This window comes from Corvus cornix, chromosome 3, assembly GCF_000738735.6.
Source record: "Corvus cornix cornix isolate S_Up_H32 chromosome 3, ASM73873v5, whole genome shotgun sequence".
Taxonomy (NCBI): domain Eukaryota; kingdom Metazoa; phylum Chordata; class Aves; order Passeriformes; family Corvidae; genus Corvus; species Corvus cornix.
In genome coordinates this window covers 65,217,208-65,243,291 of record NC_047056.1, presented here as the reverse complement: position 1 = coordinate 65,243,291, position 26,084 = coordinate 65,217,208, and the positions used below count along the sequence as shown (strand labels likewise).

Here is a 26,084-nt window from a genome sequence, read left to right as displayed (position 1 = left end):
GAGGCAATCTGTAAACATGTGACAGGAAAGAGTTTCAGCTCACAAAAGCTTTATTAAGGAAGGCAGACAAAAAGGAGTAGAGGAACAGAGGTTCAAAACTATAAAGTGATTTGTCAGTTTTGGTGGCAAAGTAGGACTAGGACCTCTGACACTTGAGTGCTGTCCTCATGCATTCATCCATTTGCTCATTAACTCCTCTGCAAATAATTTTGCATTCATTTTTTGGGTCCATTCACAGAAAATACTGTGTGCTCCATCCAACTCAAATGAACTCACTTGATGTTGGTGACATTCAGCTCCTTAAGAGACTAGATTTGATATGTCCAAATGCATAATTATGTCCAAATTCATGTTGGACATGAAGTAGTCACTGGAAGTATAAGACATCAATTTGAAAGAACTCTGCTGTTATGGAGGTCCCAAAGGACATCATTTCCACTGTTGGTTTTCACTCTCTATATATGTGTATACTATTAATTGGAATGTTTATTTGACAAAGCATTATTCTTTCTTCTCCTAAAACACACCCCTCCTCCTCCTAACAAAGTCATTTCTGCAGGCTGTGGAAGGTCACTTTGCTTCTTGTTTCTCTTCTGCAGGTTTGCTGTACGTCGGCTTTAGTGCCTGTATGTTTGGCCTCTACAGCTTTATGCCAGTGGTTATAAAGAAAACCAGTGCTACTGCAGTCAACCTCTCCCTACTCACAGCTGACCTGTACAGCCTCTTCTGTGGATTATTCCTCTTCCACTACAAGGTATGTGGAAATGAGAGATGTATTTGGGGAATAGCAGTATGCCTGAAGAAACATCAATGCAGAACAAGGAAACAAAAGAAGCCTCCAAGCTTTGCTAGGTCTAAACAGTAAAAGTGCAAGTTGTTTTTTTTACTTCAGGCTTCCTACACTAAAAACAATTTTATTTTATAATTTTGAGCTCATTTGGTCTTTCTGTTATAAGTTTTAAGATTTGAGTACCTGCTATGATTCAGTGGCTGATGATGCAGTGGCTACACTGCATCATTATTTTCATCTTACTTATCAAAGCATCAGCCACTGCATCAATAATTTCATCTTACTTATCAAAGGTAACTTTCAACTGCTGTGAACAGACCTAAGGTGGCAGCATGAAGGGAAGGACTCTCCCAAAATTCCCATAGAATTTTTTTGCCTGGGAATAAGGTTGTTTCATTCATACTGATTCTGAATTTATAACTAAATTGTCCATATATTACACCTTTCTGTTGGCCATACCAGTGGCTTGCCTCTTATTGTAAATGCCAAAATGTGCAGCATATTTGTGTTGAAGTCAAACTTTGACCTCCCAGGTCCTCTAATACTTAAAACACCATGTTGTACAGAACCACATTTGACCTCCAGTTACAAGGAATGGCACTTCATTATTGACAAGTATCCCCCCCACAGTGTCCATCCTGTGAAAATGACATTGTGGTGCTGGAAGCAATTGCTTTGTATCATCATTTATTCATAGGAGGGAGGTTACTTGATAGCTAAAATTGTGTTAGAAGTGTTAGGCAAAAGAAGGCTTAAAATTCTGAGTGTCTAATCAACTCAAATCAGATTTTGTGATAGTAATAGTACCTGAATGAATCTGAATGAGACAGTGAAAGTTCAAAGCTTCAGAGTCCAACACAAAATTGTTCATCACTATTGTCTTTTATTTTGGTTTTTTGGCTTTGAGAATTTTGAAGGCAGAAGAGAAGCAAGAATAGAAACAAAAATTTGACTGAAAACACAATGTGGGAATTGTCTGCTGCTTTGCAGCTCTGTCTCATGGTGATGTGGTTTCTCCTTCTTTCTGCCTCATGCTTCAAACCCAAAGTGTTTGACACTAGGTATAAGCTGAAAACTGTTATCTGTTCCTAGCAATATTATTTGGTACCACAGATAAATATATTTAGTGGTGTTAGTCCACTGTTTCTAAGAAACATTACTAAATTACACTGTAAAAGGCAAATGTGATTCTGAAAACAGTGGTACTAGCAAAATCAAACTCTGATAGAGGGAGAGACTCAAAAGGCAGCAGAGGTTGGACAGCTCTGTGCTCAGCATTGCTCAAACATAACAAAAAAGGCAATTTTGCAAATGCAAACTTTAAAGTTCAGGCACTTGAAAGGCAAAAGGCACATAAAAAGTTTGATTTCTTCCCTGTGTCTAGTTGATGGATACATTAGCAGAGCCAGGAAGGCAGAATTTTCAGCTTTACTGACACCCATCTTTCTGCAGTAAGTGCATGTCAGCTCTCATCCATAGTGGCATCTTGGTCTCTCTTTAAGACTGTATGGAAAAAGTGCTCAAGAGTAGAAGGCTCAGAACTGAAATGTTTTTTGGTTGAAAGCATCCATCTCAGCATGTGTCCTGATAAACTGGTTGAGTTCCACATCTGAAGTAACTGATGGTCCCCTCTGCCCCTTGCTCTTCTTATTAGAAAACCAAAAATCTCATTCTCCTATGGTTGATGTATATATCATGCTGTCACTCTCATAAACTCTTATCAGACTGTTACTTAAACCTATTTAGGTTTTTTGCCCCCATTGCTGTCCTTGGCAGACTTTCAGAACATTTCTTCTCCAATAGTTACAAACCTCCTTATTTCCAGCAAAAATTTACTTGTGCCTGGTTTTGGTCCATTCATCTTCCTACCAAGAGTATCCATTAGCAGGAAGAATGCTCATCTCCATGGCATTTATTCCATTGGTACATCAGTAGAGAGGAATCGTATTTTCTCTCAGTCCCTACTTCACTGATCAGAGCAAGTCCTTCTCTGCACCTCATCTGGTTGGATTTCATCCTCTCTGAGACAGCCCCTTCAGCTTGAGGTCCTGGTCCCTCCATCTGGTTGGATTTCATCCTCTCTGAGACAGCCCCTTCAGCTTGAGGTCCTGGTCCCTCCAGCACCTGGTGCAATGCTTTTGTCTCTGCTTCTCTAGAAAGCCAGTTACCCCATAGATAGCAAGCCTGCATTGACATTTTTCATCACTGCATTTCTTTTGTGATTTGTACTCATCCTGAGATCCATACAATTCACGTGTCTCTCCTTTGTTCTTCCCAGCTGAAGTGTTGATAAAGAGAAGACCTTTATCAGGGCTTTGTGAAAGGACCCTTACCTGAAATGTAGCATCAACTTCTCAAGCTGTCAGTGTCTCCTTTCACACCCTTCAAACTTACATTGCAGACAAAATTTGAAGAGAGAGGCTGTGTGCGAAGATCTAGATTTAAAACTCCACTTAGTTATTTGGTTTCCTCTTTACTTACCATGTTTTTATCCTTAGATGACCTCCTCCTTTCCTTTCTGGCTTGCTATCAGGTAGCATTTTATCTGAGGAAGCAGAACTGAAATGTGTAACTTGCACTCAATAATGAAGTCTGATATGTTAGCATTAAGTGATCTAAATTAATTCCCCTCCTAGGACTGTGTACACTTGCTTGTTTCCTAGCTTTTAAAGAGCTGTTTCATTCCTAGCCCAGCTGTACATCTCATGCAGCTGCTTCTGCTTTTTGCTGCACGGGCCAATGGGCACAGCCCCACTTCACTGGGAAGCAAATGGGTTTATGCTGAAGTAGGATCAACTGAGTGGTTTAGTGTCCCTTGCAGAATATCATTTTATGAGGCTTTCAAGAAACAGTTGTGATTTTCCCTGTGCTGCTACTTTTATCACCAGACAGGTTTATTGCACCCTTAGCAGTAAATCTATGAAAATCCATGGACAATGCAGGAAACAAGTTTAACTGGGCTTTAGAGCCTTTGAAACCAAACTAAAGAGAAGATTGCCTTTGAAGTATTTTGATTCATTAGCATTTCATTTTTGTATAATATAGCCTTGCAACATCATTACATGCAAGACATGAGTGAGTTGATAAACAGCTGCATCTCTAGTCTTACCCCACATGCAGGCATCTTCCTAGCACATTGAACACTTCCCAGGCCCATGGAAGCCAGATATTCAGCTTGTTAACTTGACACAACTCTGGTGATATACATGTAATTCAAGATGTTAAATGTTCAAGATTTTATTGCATTAAAATGTAATAATACATAGCTTTCAATTGGAGATAGATTACTAGATTGTAATGCATCATTCTTAAAATTTCTTGCATCCCCCAAATAAAAGCTGTCTTTCTAGTTCTTCTGTAATCGGTAATTGATTCCAAATATTCCAGCAGATGGAGAAATGTGTCTGCCCACTTTGGTAGCTCAATATCCACCACTGCCATAGCATTTAAGTATACAACACCATATCTTCAATACTTTTTTTTAATTCTCACCATATTGACATGTATTATACAGTTTTTATGTTCAAAACTTTCCTAGCTGTCTGCTCTCATTTTACCTCCTTCTTTAGCACAAGTAACAGGACTGTCCTTGGCCGTTCTTTGTTATGGATACGTGGACACGAGTGGTGCTAAAAAATTCAGGGCTGCCTCTCCGGGTGCACAGGGTTAGAACTTTTGTATAAACATGGGGGCATTTTTTCTTAAGACTATTCTTTTCTACATTTCAGTCTTAGCCTTAGCTCTTTTGTTATGTGAACTTTAGACTTATTGCTTTTCCTTTGCAAGCTCTGTGTTGTCTGTACTCATTCTAAGCAAATTGGGTTCTCACTAAATAATCTAAGCAGTTTATTTTATATTTTCCAGGAGCTAGGGCATGAATACTGATTGTGTCCTGGACCAGCAGGTTGAGTCACACTATATTATATCATTACCTAGCAAGCCAAGCACAATCAATTATATTATGCATTGGCAAATTCATTCATTACTTTATCCAAGATGCAGATATAAAAACCCAGAGTTTCTGGATATAGTAGCAATTCCCTAATGAAGAAAATGCATGTATTTCATAATAAATCAGGGAAGCCATGCATCTTGATTTAGAATCTCAGAGAGTATCTGTGCAAAGGACTTGGATGCACAGATAAACATGATACTCAAAACCTTTCAGAACCAGAAATGTGAAATTATGCTGGGTGAAACCTCATTTGCTGATATTCACTAATGTTTCTAAAAATTACTTTTCAATGCTAATTCTAACAGCATCCCTCCAATGGAAGGGAACAGATGACAGCCTTCCCATTACATCAAGAAATAAGCCATGCAGGAGACTGGGGTTTAACCAAATGGAGAAGAAAGGGTGCAGTGTGGGGGAAGGGGGTTCCAGATTCTTTTTTGCCAGCACAGATCCTAAGCAATGCCTGTGAATTTGGAATTTACATAGTCTTCACTGTAGTGAAAATGTGAGCCTTGCTAGAAATATGAATCTCACTGAAGCCAGTGTGAGATCTCCTGCTGTCTTTGGTGCACTTCAGTTCATTTTCCTAAATTAGGAAAGCCGGCCACTCAAGGAATAATCTTCAAAAAAATTCGGTTTCATGACTATACAGATGAAACCTTATTGTGACTCTATATGCTTCAGGCAGTCCTGAGTTTTGTTGAAGCAGGATGGATACAAAGTCTGTGGGTTGATAGCAGGAGTTAAATAAAGTTGGTTTGGTTTGGGGGAGGATTGTTTGTTTATTACTTTGATTTTTATTTCGCGGACATCCATAAACATCTGAGAGATTTTTCCCAAACCTCTGCTCTAACTAAGAAAATACTTCAGTTTATGTTCTCACCTTTTTTTTTAAACTTCCCTGAAAGCATAAGCTGAAGTCAGTAAGATCCTATTCTTTGCTTGCACTTGTTAGGGAACTAACACCGACCTATTTTAAACTTTGACAGTGGTGTTGTCAGTGGTGCTGTCAGTGGTGCATCATTATTTCTAGTGGAACAGGCAGTACAGGCTAAAATACTAGTTTTTTACACTATTACTTCCTCAGTCATATACTTTAAGGTATTTTCCTGATGAAATTGGGTATGCAAGCTGCTTGGCCCATAAATTTTCTGTTTGAATGGAATTTAATTGCACAGGGCTTTTATCCTTGTGAATACTTCTAAGCCTTTGATAATAATGAGGATATTACTTGTTAATTCTTTATGTCATTGGTAATGTGCAAAAACCGAAATTCATGTTTCCTTTCCTTTTCCAAAGTACTAAATTTCTTACATGGGGACTCCCTCTCAACAAGTCTGCTCCCCTTTCATCGAAGCAGCATCTCAAAATCTTCTTTTTCACATTTCTTTAAATTTATTTATTTCATTAGTTAGCTATTTGAATTTCCTCCTCCAAATTATAGTCAATTAGAGAATAGTTAGGTGTCTGTATTTTAAAAGCTTGAGGTGGAAAGGAGTTAGGTGTGTCTTAGGTCGCATTTGAATTACTGTGACAGAAAGGGCCCCATCCACTCATCCTTTTTGTGGTGGTGCAGGATGGCATACAATAAAAAAGCTATGAAGTAAAATGACAGAAAAGAGTAGAAGCTGGAAAACTAAATGCCTCCCACCAAGATATTGCACGGCCTGATAAATTTTTAACAACACAGCGCAGATATGGCAGCTTTTTCAAAATGCTGCATTTCTAAAAGGATGTCTTCCTTTCACAGTGCTATCTTGCAATAGATTCATTAGTTGCAAAGCATGAATAGTGAAACATGGATACTCACTCTTTGGAAGCCATCAAGAAGGGTGTAAATGACGTGGCATTCATATTGCAGGAGTTATGATAAAAGCTTCAATTTCAAATATATTTTTTCAGACACTAGCTCATCATAAATGTCAAGTTTTCTAGCTTGTTTTCAGTGCTTTTAGCTTGGGATTTTTTTCCTTTGGTCTCATGTTAGAAGTCTGCACACAACAGAACTGATTTGAAGTTTTCTAGGAAAAGGCATTTTTGTTGGAAAGGCCTAATTATCAAAACAGAAATGTTGAGTAAGCACATCTTGATCTCAGAGTACTCCAAAGGAAACACCACCACCACCCCCCTTTTATTGTGGGTAACTTTTGAATCACATCTTTCTGTGTCTCAGTGTCACAATCTTCCTGCATACCTCAAGTGTTAAAATGTAAAATTTATGGGACTAGTGAAGAAATTATTAGGGAATTGGTGTGTTGGTGGGGAGGAGGGGTAGTTCAGGATGCTGTTTCAGTTTGCATGTAATTTGAAGTCACTGCTGTCCAAGTCAGAAGAGATGATCCCAGAAGTCCCTTCTCTTCCCACCTCTGCACTCAAGCTCAACAACACTTCAGACATGTGAGGGCTAGAATAGCCATGGGGAGGCAACAGCATGGTACTGGAATATGCAGTGGTATCCTTATGTTTAGCATGTAGCCTCCACGTGTCAGTCATTTTCATTTGGAGTTATTCATTTGATATTATTAACTGGAAGGTGTACACAAAGCCAGGTGTTGTAACAATGGGCTTTGAGCCCTTGGAAACAAGTAACAGCCATCTCATACTGCTTGTTTGAATTAGTTTTGTGTTCTAATATAAGTAAAAAGTTGTTCAGAGATCTCTTAAATATACCACAAGAGTAGATTGTGAAGTATAATTGTTACAATCTGAAGGAAATAAGTATCTTTTAATTCCTACACAGTATGAGAGTTTGAACACATTAGGGGAAATATTCCTGTTATTGGAATTAACTCTTGGATAATAAATCTTCAACGAAACCATATTGATTTTAAAGGTGATGGTGAATATGGGCTGAAAAAGGAAATCTTGGGGATCACAGAATAAAAAATGCATAATATCAAAGAACCAGAAAATGGATTGCAAACTGCAGAGCAAAAAATATTGTAGCAAATAAGTACCTTTTTCTTTATCACAAGAAAAAATGCAGGCAGAAAAAACATAATAAACTCATCCTGTCTAAAGATATGGATCTTACTGACAACATACTTTTTCTTAATGATGTTCAATGAATATGAAAACAAAGACCAAGGGGCTAAGTTTCATAATTACTTGCTAGGGAAAAAATCAGCATAAATGAGAACTTCAGCATTTCCCAAGACAAGCATACATTTGAAGACAAGGGAGTACAATGAATGTGTTGAGTTACATATCTCAGTAATAATTTGCAACCCAGAGGAGACAGCCAAAAAAAAAAAAGTCATGAATTAGCAAGGCAGCAGTTGCATTCAAAAGCTAAAACAAGTTTCAGTTACTGAAAATCTGCAATATTTTCAAATTATGATTCTTTTAATTGGATGCTATTTTCACCTTTGCATATGGAAATAAAGACTGAAGTTCCTCAGAGATGTAGACAGAATCATCTTTGAAAGAAAGTGCTAAGGGTTAAATACAATCATTTCGTTATAAAATTGGGAGATTTGTTACGGAACTTAGTTCATCTTTATTTCAATAAGTGACCGGAAAAGAAGGTGGAAGTGTGCAAAGGATTATGTCTGGCTTACAAATTATGCCATGGTCTATGAGCTGCCGGGAAGGAACATACGTAAAATCTGTTTTGGTGTATGACTGGATTGAAGTGCTTATTCCAGTTGTGCCTCCTACCAGCCAAATCAGTGAATGCTACAGACACACAGGGTTAAAGCATCCACATCAGCTTCTACTTCCTACCAAAATGGTGGAATGGATCAACATGCAAAAAAACCATCAGTTAGGAAATGTCACTTCTACATGTTTTCAATCTAAGCAGTGGAGTATTTCATTAGTTTCTAGAACATCTACAAAAAATATCTTCTTTTTGTCTAAACTCCCCCTTCCCACTAAACTGGGAGTTTTCAAACCCATGGTATGGGATAGATGTTGGACAATCAGCACTGCTGACAAGCAATTTCATTAGCTGGACTAAACTACTGGAATTATTCCCACCACCTACATGGGTTAAGTTTAGCAAGGTAGAAGGCTAAGAAGGCTCATAATGGGTCTGAAGGAGATTTTAATAGCTTTGACTTAAAGTAATCTGAATTTTATATCTTAAGGACAAGAGGACAATTTGTAGGGGAGAGCTCCAGATGCAACTGGACAAACGATCTCTTTAAAAAATTGTTAGAAATAAACAGAAAACAAGGAATCACAAAAGAAAACTAATACTGTGCAGGTAAAAAAGAAAAGGAGCGAAGTCTAATTACTGTACAAGATAAACCAAGCTTGGCAATGAAGAAAAAAGCAGTGAAAAGTTCTTCTTGTATATTAAGAGAAGAAATAGTTTTGCTATGCAAGGACAGTGGAGGCCAAAATTAAACTACCTTTTTCTTGGCACCAAAATAAAATTGGGACCTTCTGTCATATTCAGTAAAGATGAGAGTTAAGTGCGAAGGCAATGCACCATCTTTAATAAAAATGGAAATTACTACGTCAGAAGTGGAAACAGAATGCAATAATCTGAATGCTTCAAAGCTTATGAATATAGACAGTTGGAATAATTTTATATGGAGTAGACAATAAAATCGGAAGTAGACATAATTAGGGGCATGGAGATAGATGGAAAATTGGATGAAATGCAAGCTGGTTCACAAAAGACAGATAATCCATTCTAAATCTGATGTCTGTCTGATAATTTAACAGATTTTTGTAGAGAGAAGTCAAATGGTAGATCTGTTGAACAGTGCAGCACAGAAAATTATCAGTTAAGATAAAGAACAGAATTAGTGGTGTAAAGATTGGAAGCCAGGTGAGAAACTGGCTAATGAGTATAAAGGACAAGGCAATGCACTGAGAGAGAAATAGCTTGCTTGAAGGAGCTCACTGATGGAGGTCCCAAAGAGTTGGTCTGAAGACCAGTCTTGTGTAGCGACTGTAGTAATAGATTTGGCACCCTCAGTAGGAAGAAGAATTAGAATAATCAGGCAACTAGAACTGGCTGACACTGAGAAATGCTGTGAAGCACAGAGTGCGAGGCAGTGTCTGTGGCAACAGATGGGAAGAATTTGAGCATGGTTGTGACAAAGCTGTTTCCAAATGAGTCTGTCTAGGTATTTCTGGTATTGATGGAGAAGTGCTAATGCCATAGGACAGGACAACTTACCATCTCAGGGACAGCACTTTGCTAGCTGTAGCTATAGATTTTTTTTCTGTCAGCTCAAGAGCACCAAACAGGGCTGTTTCTCTTATCTGCTGCAAAGCCTTGACAGAGCAACCATGTGTCTGCTAACAATGTACTGAATATGCAGATCCCCAAAAAATCTTTATTGTATGTAACATAGCTTTGACAGGTTGGAAGGGACTATGGAACCTTAACATGTATGAATTAATCTGCAAATTCACAGGGAGAAAATGAGAATTATGTGATCTAATGATACAAGAACATATGGGCGGAAACTGAGAATGTGTAGAAATTAGGGGGGATTTTTTGGGTATCATAGCAGGGAGGTTCCAGAACAATTTCAAATAGGTTAGTGGGAAGTGAAAAAAAGCCCTAATAATGCTTGCATGAGAAGGATTTGCCAGATGGAATATGGGATCTGATTGTAAGCAATAATGGGGGTTGGATTCGACAGTTTAGGACACGCTCTCCATTCTGATTGCCTCATGTGCCTGCCTTGGGAGTTGACTCAATTGAGAGCTCTTGGAGCTCCTGAAATTTGGCCTCTTGTTGCCAGCAGCAAATGTGTTACACTACAGAGAACCCTGACATGAAACAGCCATGTCACACTCCCTCCAGACAGCTGGCATGGTCACTCATGGTGATAACTGCAGCTGCATAGTCCTTGTTTCTCAGGGTAGGAATGCTCCCCATTTGTATTGCCAGGAGAAAAGGACACCATCTGGGAGGGAATTTCTACAGGAATATATTGTTAGATTCAGCAGAAAAATGTGAAAAAAGAATCCAAGATGAATCAGTTATTGTAACCTTGGTTCTGAACACACTGAGCACAATTAGCCTCATGTACAGTAATAGAGAATCAATTACAGCAGACAGCTGCTAATATATTAAATACTTGCACACAAACCCAAAAACACACATGGCAGCTGGCAGCTGGTAGGGCAAACCAACAAAGAATATTGAAAGGTAAAAGTGGGGGGGGGAAATTGATTTTACAAGCTTTTCTTTTGTGCTCCTCCTTTTTCTATTAAGATCATCCTAAAGGATATGTCCTTTACCACTTTCTTAACAAGTAATTGATATAAAATAACAAGAAATTAAGCCCCCTTACGCCACAGTAAGGATGCTCACAGGAAATTAGAGCAATGTAATAAAAGTGTTTTAACTTCACATAAAAATCTCTTTCCTACACAGATGAGACTAAAACAGATTGCAGGACTCATTCTACCTTGCACTTTTTAATTAGACAGACTGCTGGTACCGCAGGGGTACTGAACACAGGCTCGTTTTTTCTCTACATCTTACGGCAGAGGCAACAAAGGGAAACAGAAGAGAAAGCAGCACTCCCATCCCTCCCAGCACTCAGGAAAGGAAGATAAGCCATTTCCCACAAACATTTTGCCCTAGCAGGCATGTATTTAGAAAGGACAGGCTATCATTAATTTTTTCTAATTATAGCATTTGAGAAGCATGAAATCATGCAGCTTTGTGCAAAATCAGTATTTGCCTTACAGCTGCCTATGTCAAGCTCAGAGATTTTTCCCAATGCTATCAGTTTTCTCCATAAGTTTGTTTCATTCCACCAATGAATTCCAGGAAATCTATTAAGTTTCCTAAATTTTAACAGAATTTGTGGTGACAGTTTTCCAGTAAACCTTCCTCATTTTTCTCCCTTGTAGATAACCTCAGCATCTAAAAGGTAAGAAAGCTTAGGAATTTCCCACTGACTACCGTTTTACCAATTGAACTGTGCTCACCAGTAAATATGGAACTGGAAGAGAGGGTGCTGCTGTATGACAGAAAGCATTGATCAGTGTGTCTTACATGGAGTAAAACAAACAAGCAGTAGAGCAGAATCAACTTGCAAATACAGAAAATGTGCCATCTTCTCATCATGGTTTCTATGCATTTGCAATTCAGCATAAGCCATAGTAATGGACAGCATTTCATCTGAGTTAGGTCATATTGAGGGTGCAAGCAAGCATCAGGAATTGAGAAGTATGGCCTTTCTGCCATGCATGAAATGACAGGAAAAACTTCCTTTGACTTCTTTGTTTTCACCAAATGGCAAGGAGGGCAGTGTCAGGTTTTTCACTGTTGCTCAGGCTACACACTTCACTTTTCATCCCAGCTGTGTTCAGAGGGCAAGATAGGACTTTAAGTCATCATTTAAGACTTTATCTTCATGGTTTGCCTAAGAAATAGCTGGAGGTCATTAAATTGGGAAGATAATGCAATCCTATGGTAGTGGACAGACTTGCTGCCCAGAAGTTATCATCATTACTGAAGCTATCCAGCACCCCTTGGTGTCCTTCTCAGCAAGAGAACCAACACTTCTGCTCAAGTATTCCAGCTTCTGCAGTTGGTGAGCAGGGAAGGCACACTAAACCATATCTCAGTGGTTTGGGTCCCTTTGGAGATCTCTTTAAAACTGAGAGATCTGGCAGGATACATAAAGGTTCAGGTGAATTTTTTTTATCTGTTTCAATGCAGTCTGGAAAACTCACAGCAGCCCTTCTGGTGTGTGATGCCATTTGGTGTTACAAAGTACAGTGTTTCACTCTTGGGGGATGCTTTGGTTTCTGTTGATAAGCAGATCAAGCCCTGAATCCTAAAGAGATATCTTCCTTGTAGGCTGGGACAAAAATAGTCAGCAGTAGTTTAAGTCACAGTGCTGATCTAAGACAGAGTCAGTCACATCCTCGTGGGTGTGATCCAAGGCAGTCATCAAAGAGCACAGTGAGCTATGACTAGGATGCTGGCTCCTGTTACTATTAATAAAGTAATATGGCTGTAGCATCCAGCCATGCAAGTGAAAGCACTGTGTGAACTCCTAGCTCTCAGAGCCCTCCCTCAGCCTTCTGGTACTGCTGCTGGCTGGAGAGTGTGTGCATCCCACAGTGCAACTTTGCACTAGGTCACGGTGAGCTTCATTTGCTATATTGGAGACAAAAATAGAAAATTGTGGAAAGAAGCTTAGCCTCTCAATCAATTTATCAAAGAGAGTGGAAATGTCTGTTTGCTATATAAAAGATAATGAGAGAAATTTGGTTTCAACTCCCTTCACTCAGCCTGCTCAGGTATTCATGTGTGAAATCACCCAGGGGAAAAAGCCATAAGTTGGTGAAAGAACACCTATTGGCCTTAGCTTTGATGGGCTGTGCAGCATATGCTACAAACTGAATTAGTCTGGAAAGCAGAGTTCACTGTACTGCACAGACCCACTGATGGGAAGGAAGAAGGTGGTGGGAACTGCCTCTCTAGAGAGCATGGATGGTATCAGGAGAAATATGGAACTGATGAATTCCCCCTGATAAGTACATTTTCCCCCCTCTTCATCAGTGTGATTCTGAGGAGGTCACTTTTCTCTGAGATTTAAAACTTGAGCTAATGGACCTGATTTCTTTATCCATTTATGCCAAAATGTGGAGAACTGCCTGATGAGGTAGAGAAAAAGGTAGTTATTCCATTTCATACTTTATCACTGAATATGTGAAACATGGCAATTATAAATTTTCAGTTAGTACTTTAAGAAAAAAACCTTTTGAAAGACTTAAAAAGCACAGTTGGGTTGCCATAGGCTAGGAGCTAGGGTTCGTACTACCTACCAAGAGATTCAGTCTGTGGCTGCTGTTCTGAAATACAAATGGAGTGCTGGAGTGCTGCAGCTCAAATAGTCTTCTCCTGCAACTATTTCCAGTTCAATGGACTGAGTAAAACAGAATTTGCATTTTCATAACTGTTATAATAATGTTCATGTTCATTATCATAACGGCTGAGCGAAAACCCAAAATTAGCAAATTGTTGAATTCTTTTGTCTGTGTGGGCTTTTCTGCAGATTCACATCTGTCTCATTTTGTCACTTAGGATACTATTTTGCCCTGGTGTCAGTGGTAACATGGACATGGACATCTGTAACAGTCAGAACTACTTGTCTGCTGATTCCCTCAGCAGGAGTCAGTCAGTCGGCACAGCCTTCCCTAGATGTGGTTCCTTCCATGCCTTTTTTGGGCTTTCCCTTCTAAATTCATGGCCTGTGTACTGAAGAATGGCTCACTCTCTCTAGAACCAGGCATGAATCTACTACCTTCTAAACAGTCTTTCTTTCTATTTTTTTTCTTCTTCTGTTGCTGTCTAATCACTGTTCAAGACAATGAAATCAGATGCACTCTTGTTTCCCCATCAAGAAGCTTCCTTTCCTCCCACCTTTCCAAGCAGATTACTTAAAAGCATAAGAGTCTCAAGAGGAAATAGTAGAAGTGTTTTGCCCATAGTGATTTAAGGATATGTGAAAGACAGGTTTCACATGGACAGACAATAAAAAGTAGAGGATAAAAACTAGTAGGGAGTAAATTTTGAAAGGTTTAATAGTTCATTCTGGATTTTTAAAAATCCTGAATTTTCAGCTGCCTTTACACTCATCTTCTTTATTTTAGAAACCTTGTGATGCTTGACTTACTCGTAATTTTGATTCACTTGCAACAAAAATACTATATTTTTTGTGTTTTCATAATTTTTTAACATTCGTGAATATCATTGTATGATCCATATTGAACAGTATTGATTGGGGAATCATTTATAGACACCCAGATGTCAGAGCAGAGCAGACATGGTGAGATCTGTAGGGCTGATTTAACTATTTTATTTGACTGCTCAAAAAAGCTTTGGCAGATGCTTTTCATGTCAGTGATGAAATCTGAAATGTTGTTATAAGTAAGGCACTTTCCCTGCAAAGGAGATCTCTGCCTTCTCCTCAGAGGGTGATATCCCTGTTCCCCATTTTTATTCTGTAAACTCATATTTATTCAGTAACCAAGTGTTATTATCTCTTTTAAATGGGTAAGAAACTGAAGATCATCTAAAATCATTGTGGTTCACAAAAGAAATTCACAACTTGAAAATCAAACCTAGGGACTCAAGAGTGTTAGATCATTGACCCCACCACAAAGTCATCTGGTCTCTCCATAAGCTTCATGGATAAGGAAGTTTATTTACATAGGTACCTACATGTAGAGACAAAATCCATAGTAAAACTGTTTAATGATATAGAAACATGAGTTGATTTTCAGTCTGTTGAAGGTGTGTGACACTCATTCGCTAATCTGAGCTAACCAGTTTCTGACCATGTTACTCCTTGAACAACTTACAGTTATCCTGCTTAGCAGGGAGGGAAGAAGGATTTGGAGAGGCATACAAATCTGGATATTTAAAAAATAATTTTTCTTAGAGGAAATATGTTTCTGTAAAAAGAGATCATTCAGTAAAATGAGCACAGTATCATTCTCAAGTAGCTTTTTAGGCAGATAGAGGAATTACACACTTCCCAAGAACCTACAGTTTGGAACTGCAGTTCCGCAGAGCAGCAATGAAAAGTAATCTTCCCTCACTTCATTCCTTAGGAATAGCTCTTTCTGCTGGTTTTGAATGTGTTTTGTTTTCCTGTCTATTAATAGCAAATCTCAGTAGATGAGGTTTGCAGCTCAAGATAAAAAAAACCTCCAGGACCTACATAGCAGTAGAGTGTGCCTGGAAATCTTCCATAAATTGTGGATTTCAGCTGGAGTCTGAGTAACACAATACAGTGAACAACAAATTTTCTTTTTGGGGAACTAAGTCTGCATCTTCCCATCACACTGCTGGATTCACTGCTGTTCTAATAGGAGCCAAATACCCATTTATTTCAAAGGGGTTTGGATCAGTCTGACAGGGTATTGACAAAAACCAGGGATTTGTCATATACTTCAGTATGTATTTCTGTGTTAACCTCACTAACTACCCTTCTACTTCAGTGCTGCAGAGAGCTGCTGCACAAACAAATTCAGCCTGAACCTTGTTTCTAAGGAAGGTAAAAATGAAGGAATTGTCATAGGACTGTCAGAGTCCAGGTCTCTTTGCATTAGCTGTGCACAGATACCAAAGACAAATGATTCACAGACCTTTGTTTAGATTTCCCCAAGCTATGCCCAAACCATTTCTCCCAGGCTGGAGAGCTGCCACTAGGGAGGACACTACCATGGAAAGAATATTATCAGTCAAAAGAGCCCACTGGCAGGAAGCCCCTGAGAGAGGAATGAGAGGTATGGCCAGGAGGAGAGGAAAATGGTAGAGCTGGAGCCATGAACTAAAGCAAAAATGAATTTATTTTGTCTGGGCAGCTCCTAGAACAAGAAAAAGAGCACATTTAGCTGCTGGAAGTCCCACAGATTCCTCACAGCAGGACACAAGGCAATCACAAATCTGGCTGGCACTCTGGCTATGCAGTGGGCCAAGCCAATTGGCTGGCTAGGGTGAGAAATTCAAGCATAAGGTGGGAATGAGGGACAGTGGGAAACCAGGGATGGGAAACTAGATGCATTTGGCTCCTGAGATTTGCTTGAACATAGTCAACTTCACTGCTGCCAAGTGATACTCAAGGTCAAATGCAAAGTGAAAGTGGGGAAGAAAGTGCTGAGAACAAAATTGTACAGAAAATGGAGGGAGAAAAATCAACCAGAAGTTGCTTTGAAATTATTAACTTTGTGTTTGATTTGTGTTTGATTGCCACGTGGGGGAGATCTAAGCTTAAGCAGCCCTATCAGAGCAGTGTCACATGGAAGAAATCCTTCATCAGCGCAGGGTGAGGCTTGTCACTGTCTCTGTGACTGGTGGCACAGCTGGGTGGTTTCATCAAATTGTGCCACCAGACAACACGTGAGGACCTGGTGACATACATGGAAAAAACAATTAAAAGCTGATGAAAAGCAAAACTCTTCCTACCCTCTAATCTTTCTGACATGCTTTAAAAACTTTCCTCGTTATGGTACTTTCCCTGTTAAACATGCATACTGGATGTGGGAAACATGCACACAGATGTACCACCATGGGTTATATGTCCAAAGTTTTCAGAGATACTGAGGATTCTGCAAAAAGGCCACATGCTTCCTCAGGCAGGAAGTTGGATGCAGGTTTTGTAGGTTTATGAAATAGTAACAAATTAACACCACTACAAATTTAGCTTAAGTAAAATTTGTTTTCTCCACAATGATAATTTCTTTAAGCATAAAAAGAAGAACTGCTCAAAAACTTCCAATATAATATAGTCCATTCTGTCCATTTTGTGCTGTGCTAAAGTGATCCAGAGGAAACAAATGGAGCATCCATCAAGGCAGAGTCAGTCAGGATTAACAAACAGACTTGCAGACGCCTTTACATAAAATTGTGAAGTACCTCACGGAGCACCTAATAGCAGGTTGCAGGTAGTTGATGGTGTTCAGGTACAGACTCCTGACAGCTGCAGAATACAGGCACTTCTGGAAGTTCCACTGAATACAAATCATTTATATCACCAACAAGGTGGCTTTGCAATTTGTCCTTCATGGTTTCCCACACACAGCATGCATGAAGAAATAACTTGTAGTCTAGGATCAGCAGACAAGTCATATGGGCTTAATGCCATTTTTGTGTCCCCAATAGCCAGAACCCAGTATCTAAAGCTAGTACCCAATGGTCTGTGCTTTTGAAACCCTGTCTTTGCCTTTAGCTTTATCTGCAAGGGCTAACAGGTTGCCAAAAATGTTCTTTGTGTTGTATTTTTAGTTCAGACATGAGTCTGTATATGTCAAAAAATTCAGGCTGACCTCTGATCTAGTGAAGCTGTGTGCCAAAATATGTGTACTTGAGCTTTCAGTTAACTGCCCTCCCTGTGTACTTTCAAACCTCATGATGTTGACCCAGAGCACGGTTCACAGCTGAAGTTCATCCTGTCCAAACTCACACTGGATCTTCTAGCACCTCCTTTCTGTTCACAAGCAAGAGAAGCTGCAGATGGGGTAGTTTTTAAGTGCCTTTTTAAAAATATGTCTTTAAGTATATATAGATGTATATATTTATGTTTTAAATTGTTATTGAAATTATTAATTAATTATATTTTTATATTTCCAATAGCATGTTAGCTTCACAGACGTGTAGTTTAGCTGTAACTAACTTCAGATTTGTCCGCTGCCTGTCTGACAACTGTAGATGAAGGTACCTCACACTGGAGCTGGAGAAACATGGATTCGGAAGAGTAGCTGGCTTATCAAAAAGCATGAAAAAAATCAGTTTTGGATCAGTGACCAAAACTCAGCTTTCCCAAGTCCCAGCGGTCAATACTTGACATGCCTGGCTCAGGGGAAGGCACCAATTAGCTCTTGGTTATGGAGGACAGGGACATTTATGGGAGTAAATCAACCTTCAAAGAGTCATTCCCATAAAAATTCAACATCCAAATGATAGGGAGTTTGTTCTGTGCAGTGCATGCCAAAACAAGGATCTGTCACTACCCCTGTCCGTGGGTCTTCATGAACTCAGGGTAATTGGCGCTGTGTCTAATGACTCTACTGTTATTTCTGCTCAGTTTTCAGGACTTTACTTGTTGTCATTCTTCACTATCCTTGTTGGGCTGATGCTCTACTCCTCCACATCCACGTACGTAGCCCAGGATCCTCGGGTGTACAAGCAGTTTCGAAACCCTTCCGGACCTGTTGTAGACCTGCCAGCCACCGGCCAGATGGAGCCTTCGGTGACATACACCAGCCTGGGGCAGGAGACAGAAGAGGAGCCCCACGTTAGAGTTGCTTAAACCCACGGCTGTTGATCGCCTACTGACAATGGAGCTCGTATATCCATTATCTCTGTATTGTACATAGAGAAAGGTATTTACCAGGTGCAGTTACACTGGTGAGCTGCAAGGTAGCAAACAAGGAAAGCTCATAAAAACACAAATTAATTGTTCCAGGGTGTTCCTTGCAAGGAGATGCCAGTCCCTTGTTTACGAAATGAGTGGCATGTTTTCAACACAAACTACTGTGTATGAATCAGTTAGTGTCAAACTACCTGTGGACGGTATTCAATGTATAAGATGAAATTACAAAAAAGAAATTCACAGAAGGGTGTTTTACACACACAGAGTGGTATTATGCCTAAGCCACACCAGTTGTGGAAAAAACGCCTTTTTACAGCAAATACACTTTGTGCAGTCACTGTTAATTTCTCTCTAAGATTTGTTTGTTTGCACAAAGCGGATGGGTTAGTCATGGTAGCAACAGCCTGACACATTTTTGCTAGCACCTTGGATTTGGTGAGGGAAATAAAATGAGTTCATCTGTGCTATCTGTCTAGTTGCCCTTTCTAGGTAATCTGATCCATGAATCCAGAGAAGGGACAACTTAAAATTTCCGTCTCTATTCTAGGAATAGGTATAAGGTGAGCATTTTAGCCTTTCTATATTTGCAGAAGTGAAGTACTCAAGCATTGACCTCTCTATGATCCATGGCAGATTTCCTGGTGGCCGAGGTTCTGCATCAGGTGACAGGGAGTCAGTTTCTCTGTAGTCGTGACTCAATACAGATTTCTTACTTTTTAAATTTTAACCTGTAGAAAGAAAAATGCATTTTCTAGTTTCCTAAGTATTGTACCTCTCCATGGAAAGATGACATATCATGTGGATCAGGGCACTTATTTTAGATACTCAGTGCATTGAGGGCGCCTTCTGCTGTTCCAGTTTGCTTAGTCTCCCGTGGTTCATTATTCTAACAATAGCTATTTAGAAATGTGTCAGTTTTTTCACCAAAACCCACAAATTGTAAAAATCAGGAAGATTAAGCAAGGAATTCACGAGCAGAAAGACTGGACCATCTGCTGGTGTTCATTTTACTGGCAGGGTGCAGCCAATTATTTTTCATTAACTGTGAAGCAGAAGAATTCAGCAGTTTTCTTACATTCCTGGGGATGTGTGAAAATAGTGAGGGTGTGCTCTACACTTCTGTATACAACTGTACTTCTGCCTCACAAGCCTTATCAGAATGGGGGAAAATCTTAGTCACCACCATGAAAAAATCCATCTTTGCCTGTGTGTTTGCTCTTCTGAGAGCCCAATACAAGGAAATCCTTATTTCAGTATCCTTTATCTATTTTAATTTAAAATTAAGGAAGAAGAGGTGTTCCTGTGTCTAACAACAGGTGAGGGACCTAGGAGAACTTGGTTTTATTCACTGATCTGCCACATCTTTGCATGAATCCTTGGGCATGACTTACCTTCTGTGTGGCTGAGTTTCCCAATCGGTATATACGGGAATAATGACATTTTACCTACCTCACAGGGGTGCTATGGGACCAAGTTATTTTAAAATGCTTCAGGATCTTCAGAAAGAAGGAATTTAAGAAGTACATAATAGTGCTGTAAAAGTGTGTATACATTCACTGTATTTGAAAATGGAGTTTACAGCATGGCTGATGAATATTTTGCTTGTGGGCACAGAAGATGAATTTGATTTGAATGTTATTCTGCTGAAAAAGACTGTTTCAAGCAAAAATGTAGGCCTTCATGTTTGAAAAATACAGCTTACCTATTTCTATTTTAAAAAGAAGAAAAAGATCAATCTATACACTGGAGGTTAGAAAGGTCACACAGTTCAACCAAGCAGGATGAATTTCTGCTGTGGTAATATTCATTTTTTATAGTCCTGTTCTGCTTTAATACAGAAGGAACTTCCCCGAAGCAGACTGAGAGAAGTGTGTATATGTGTAATATACATGAAGTGGCAGATACCAAAATGCTCTTGAACAGCAGAACTATGCTGTATCTTATTCTTACTGTGGAGAAGAGGTGATTTCTTTCCCGCTGTGTTTAGGCTGTCTGCCATGATCCTGCTGCACCTGAGGGAAGGGTCTGCAGTATTGCCAAATCATGCCCAAAACTGGCCCAAAAGCTTTGGTTAAGATGCCTTGGTACTAAACTAACAAATGTATGATTTTTTTCCCCTGCCTTCTGTTTTTTTAATCTCTTTTAGCACTCATGTTTCCAAACTTTTTTTCCTTAAACTATTGAGGATTAAAAAAAACACAAAACAAAAAAACCACTGGATTCCTGCAGAAAAACAGTCTGTATCCTGGGGATATTAAGGAAAGTCTAAATCAAAAAAATAAAAAACACACAAGAAAGATTACCTGACACTTCAGGGTAAGATCCTTGGGTCAAGCCCTGTGAGAGCCTCGACTTAAGGTAGATTTTGTACATTCCCCAGGAGAAGGGGGTCTAACTACAATCATGGCTCCCTCAGGTACCCAGAGGCACACTGCTGGGCATCTGTCATCTCAGTCTTTTTTGCTACCTTTTGTACCAATTAAATACCTTTCTCTGAACATTAGTCCCCATGTTGGTCTGAGAACCTTGAGGATTGTGTGCGTGTCTATTTCATGTTTACAGTTCCTTCCTTTTGCATAACTGTTTTGATTAATTTCTTATTAGTATTTATTTTTAAGCCAAATGTTTGTAGTCCTTCAGCCTCCCCCTCCTCATTTTTCTGACACTAACTTGTTGATGTTTGTTAGAGTCTTCTGTAAAACAGCTGGGCAGGAGGCAGCTCCCAGCCAGGTCATGAGGCTGGGAGTTTCTCCTTACAAGGGGTTGTGATCCACGGGTGGCTGAGAGGTGCCACCTGGAGCAATTTTACCAGGCTATTCTAACAGGCTCTGCTGTACAGGAATAAGTTATGAATGTTTCAGTGTGCACTGTGCAACCAGCCACCATCCCCTGTGCTACCCGTGCAGGAGGAGTTTGATGTGCAAACAGGGGCTGCTTCACTGGCTGTGTTTCCCGATAAACAAGGTGGATGCTTGGATTAGCACCAGTACGCTAGTCCTGGATGGACCTCGAAGGAAAACAGTAGTATAGCTTTACAAATGACTGCGTTGATTGAAAAACTGAGGTCTAGTGAAGGAAAACACTCCTTCTACCTGCTTGTGTTCTGCAGTCGGAGCCCTCAGTGCGCACCAGCAAAGGCTCAGCTATCTAACGGCAGCTACTCTCCGTGTTGCGTAGGACGTCTCTAGCTCTGCATAGCTCCTTGCCTGAACAAACCGAAACTCTCTCGTACTGCTGGCCCTGGGCAGCCCTTAGCAAGACTGATGTAATTTTCTGCTACCAGATGAAAAGCTTCACTGGGAGACAGACTTGTCTTTGTTCCAGCTATAAAGTTTTGAAACACACAATGATAGACCGAGCAATTGAAAATTTTGCACCACTGTGTCATAAGAAGAAGTTTCAATGTATAGTGTAGAGATTGCTAACTTGTGCTATTAACATTTTGACAAGCGTGTAGTATCGTTTTCTTTCCTTTTTTTTTTTTTTTTTTTGAAACCATTTAGTATTCCTAAGCTAGCTACAAATATAAATTTTACCCCATGGGTAGGATTTTATTGTTAAATGCCATAATAAAGCACACTAATCTTGACACACAGATGGAAGTATGAACCAAAACCAAAACCAGGCGAACAAAATCCCAACCCCAAATCCTGCATTGAGAAGCTGAATAAACCTTTCTCCATTTTGATATTTGCATGCACCTATATGGACTGGCTGTGGCAATGTAATGCCTGTATAATGTTTTCAAATAAAAAAAATAAATGCTTTATGAAAGCAGGGTTATTGGTTTCTTGACTGTTTCCTTTCTGCTGTCTTAGCCTACAATGATTTTTCAGAAGTGTAAATCTTGAATGCAGGGAATAATTTTTTGCTGTGCTGAGGACTTCTTTCCCTTGTGAGGTGGTTAACCTAGAACTCTTTCCAAGGTGTCTAAGAACAGATGCTATTAGGCATCCTCAAGTATCTTGCCTGGCCCCAGAGCACTGGTCCAGAAGGATAAGAGGACTCCTGCATACTCATATCTAACCTTTCCCTAGGGCTAGCTTAGGGAATCAGGCTATCAGCCTGGTAGTCACTGCTCTCATTTGGAGACAAAAGCATTCTCTCCACTGCCTTCCAGAAATTATTAATTAGTCTAGAATTAATCTGGGGAGGTTAATCAGTGTAGAATTAATCTGACAAGTGCATGATGTTGAAGGGTTTCTCTGGCAGAGTGCCTGCAGCTGCCTTGCCCAGCCCTCCCTCCTGGCTGCTCTGACCTGCACTGTAACACTATGCCCAGCTGAGTCCTGAAAAGAAAGGATTGAGAAAAAATTTAGGCATTGAGGGGAAAGGAGTGTCAGGAGGAGCAAAATCAGGATAAGAAAGAAAATAAGACTTTGAGTCATTGAAAGTTCACGTGTAGAGGAAAGGAAGATCTTTGGTGTGTGAGAGCAAGGGATTTTGTGAACATGTGTTAATTTACTTCTAAGAGTGTTTTCCAGCATAGGCACCTCTCCATCCCTCTTTGCCTGGTGTCTCCCTGGGAAACTTGCATCAGTATTTCTCACATAACTTCATTGCTGGGAGTATAAAAGGGAATGGAGAGTGGTGAGCTCATTTCCAGCTGCTTCCTGCACTGCAACTGCACAGAGCCCAGATGTTACAAAGCCAGCGGTGATGCACCCCTGGGCTGGTTGATGTTTGATATTCCTCTGTGAATGTTTCCTATGTTATAGAGAGCTCCAGAAACTGAGTTAGCATGCACAGCTTTATCATATTAAGAGTTGATTTGCGTTTTCCTCCAAATCTTCTCGAGAGACTCTCTGGCATTACAAAATTATCCTTTTATTGCCTGGCTAGAATTCAGCCTGGGTGCTTGAGTCATATGAATAGTAATTGCATGGAATTACCCTAAAAATAGATCATAAATAGGCATTAATGAATCTTTCTGTTCTTAAATCAAACACGTTTTAACACTGAAGGACACTCAATCAGCTTAAAGCTGACAGTCTCCCTTTGTTTTTGTTTATTTAGAACTAGTTCTCCAAAACATTACAAACCCAAAGCTGAATGCTTAGCAGCAATGTGTTGTCGCATACAAACAAGGAAGCTTGTGCTTTTACAGTTAGAAAAGTTGTTTTGTTATGTCTGCTCTGCAATTATAAACAATTGTCAAATAAACAAGGAATAAGCCAAACCTTTGTGAAAGGGAACACCTCTGCTTGCACAGCCACAGACCAGTTCCCAGAGCAGCTGCAAAGTGGGTACCAAATGCCAGCAATGTAGCAGTAATAATATTGGAGTAGAGCATTGTCTTTGTCATCCTTTTCCTCAAATTTGAAATGCAGGCTCATGCAGTGTGGTATTTATTGTTAAAAATCCTGCTATATGGAAGATATTAATTCTACAGGGCTGGGATCACTAATCAGTGATTAGTCATGGACTGGCTGTAAGCCACCAACAGGAGACAAAACCCTACAAATTGGCAATCAAAAAGCCAGCGGTAGCCCTCAAATAATTTGCACTTCAATTGGTATTTCAGTTTCACTAAAAGGCCCACAGTGTTCCTTCAGGCCACATCACTGGTTTGGTGGCACAGAGCATCTTCCACAGCCTTAGAAAACACCACAGGTGCCCAGTGATCTCACTGAGGTCACTTGGCTGGGTGCAGGGAGGGATCACTACCATTGTGCTTCCTCTCACAGAGGCATATCCCTCCATGAGGAAGAGCCCCTGCTACCACTGCTGATACAGCAACAAGGTGGAGGAAAGGAACTGGCTCAAAGAAAATCTTGAGGTCTGAAGTGAAAAGTCAGCATTCTGTGCAGTCCTTTCTGCTGTAAAACCATACATTTGGTATTATTTGGGGGTATTTTTTTTTCTTATCCTAGAAGTTCCATTTTTAATTGAAAATTATTCCCCAAGTTCCTCTGGTATTCATGAGGTCAGAATTTGGCCCTTTATGAATAGCCTAATGTTATGGAATCTCTTTAAGAATACAGATATTGTCAATCCTACATACTATACAAATATTTGTAGGTTGAGAGTAGGTGAAGCTGTTTTTATTGGATTTATAAATTTTATTCTACTTAGGTTCTGATTTATAACCTTGAGCTATAGTTGACTTTTTTTTTTTGACTCCTTATTGTGTATTATGTCCTCTGGCAATTGCCTAGTGCTACCCTGATCTTAATAATGCATTATTAATTCCTTACTGCTAAATACATTATTTATACTAACTACTGCGTTTTATTCCCCACATCTTGATAGCAGCGAACTCATCAGATTTTAACATAGCTGCAGAGTTTTCTGTATGAAATCAGCTCCTCTTTCCCATGTGCAATATGTACATGCTTGTCAAGAGCAAAATACTGGATTTACCATGGTTAAATAATGACTTTTTTTATTCTAGATCTTACCAAAGCAGAGAAAGATAATGAACATGTGCTGAGTTTACCTGATCACTGAGCACTGAAGCACTAAGTGATTTGAAGACAATGCCAGAGACACTTTGCATGCAGAATTGCTGGGCTGGGATTTCTACAGGTGCAGAATGCCTGTGGAACCATGGATCAATGTTATGTGAGGTCATGCATATTTAACTTCCCACTGCCTATAGTAGCCAGCATCCCAGAAGCCTGGCTGCTTGCCAGATCCATAGAAACCAGCAGTCAGGGTTTGCACATTCTTAAAATGACTGCTTGCCTAAATGAACTTCCTAAGTGAAAGGGGGGAAGGGAATGGGTCAGTCACCACAATAATCTGAAGAACCTCATTATGTGACTCACTGTGAGCTGTGGCTTGAACTATCTAATGTAGTTTTTGGCATTACGCAGATTTCCAGATGTTATGTAGGTCACACATGTATGCAGCCATCGGAGTAAATTTCGTGAGCCTTTATGTCTCCATATGTTATCTGTGAGCCTACACTGTCATTAAACAGAAAGGAGAGTACCCACAAAACAGTACCCACAATTTTGTTCATTTAAAACTGTTGCAGCAGGATTGGTTTAATAACTAAGTTGACAAGGAACCTTGATGCTGCAGGACCTGCTTTGACTTTGCATCCTTGGGTGACACAACCTCTTTGGATGGTGTGTACTGCTACACCAGCCAGCAAAGAATTTGGAAAATGTAAAATTTGCGTCTTTATTTTAGTCTTGAGCTTTAATACAACACACAACAGAAGGAAACAGGGATTTAAAGTGAAACCAGTGTATATATTGAAAGAAGAGGATAGCACTTAGCTTCCTACTACCTGTCCTCTGTTATCCAGTTTGTCTGACAATCTTTTTCCCCAAATCACCAAATCCACCAATCTCCATGTGGCCAAAACAACTGCTAAGCTCACCTTTACCTTTTTGGTCGAAGTTAGTCACACTCCCTTCTGAATCACTGACCTAAATGAATTCATTCACAGCTTCAAGATCCTTAGCTATCCTGTCTCTCCCTCCCAGTCTGGCCTCTAGCGTGGCTCCTCTGCCTACTCACTGACCTTGCATACAAACATCTTGCAGCTTTGTTGCTGGTGTAGTCCAGC

At 39.8% G+C, this 26,084-nt stretch overlaps 1 protein-coding gene across 1 annotated transcript in view; it reads left to right on the top strand.

The window, feature by feature from the left end:
* The window catches only part of SLC35F1 (solute carrier family 35 member F1), a 237,320-nt gene extending 214,979 nt beyond the window's left edge, over window positions 1-22,341 (top strand). Inside the window, exons 7-8 of the mRNA XM_039569275.1 lie at window positions 600-754; window positions 18,275-22,341. Of these exons, the coding sequence (XP_039425209.1) occupies window positions 600-754; window positions 18,275-18,499 (380 nt within the window). The 3' untranslated portion in view covers window positions 18,500-22,341. The remainder of the gene's footprint in view (window positions 1-599; window positions 755-18,274) is intronic.
* Window positions 22,342-26,084: the final 3,743 nt, after the last annotated feature.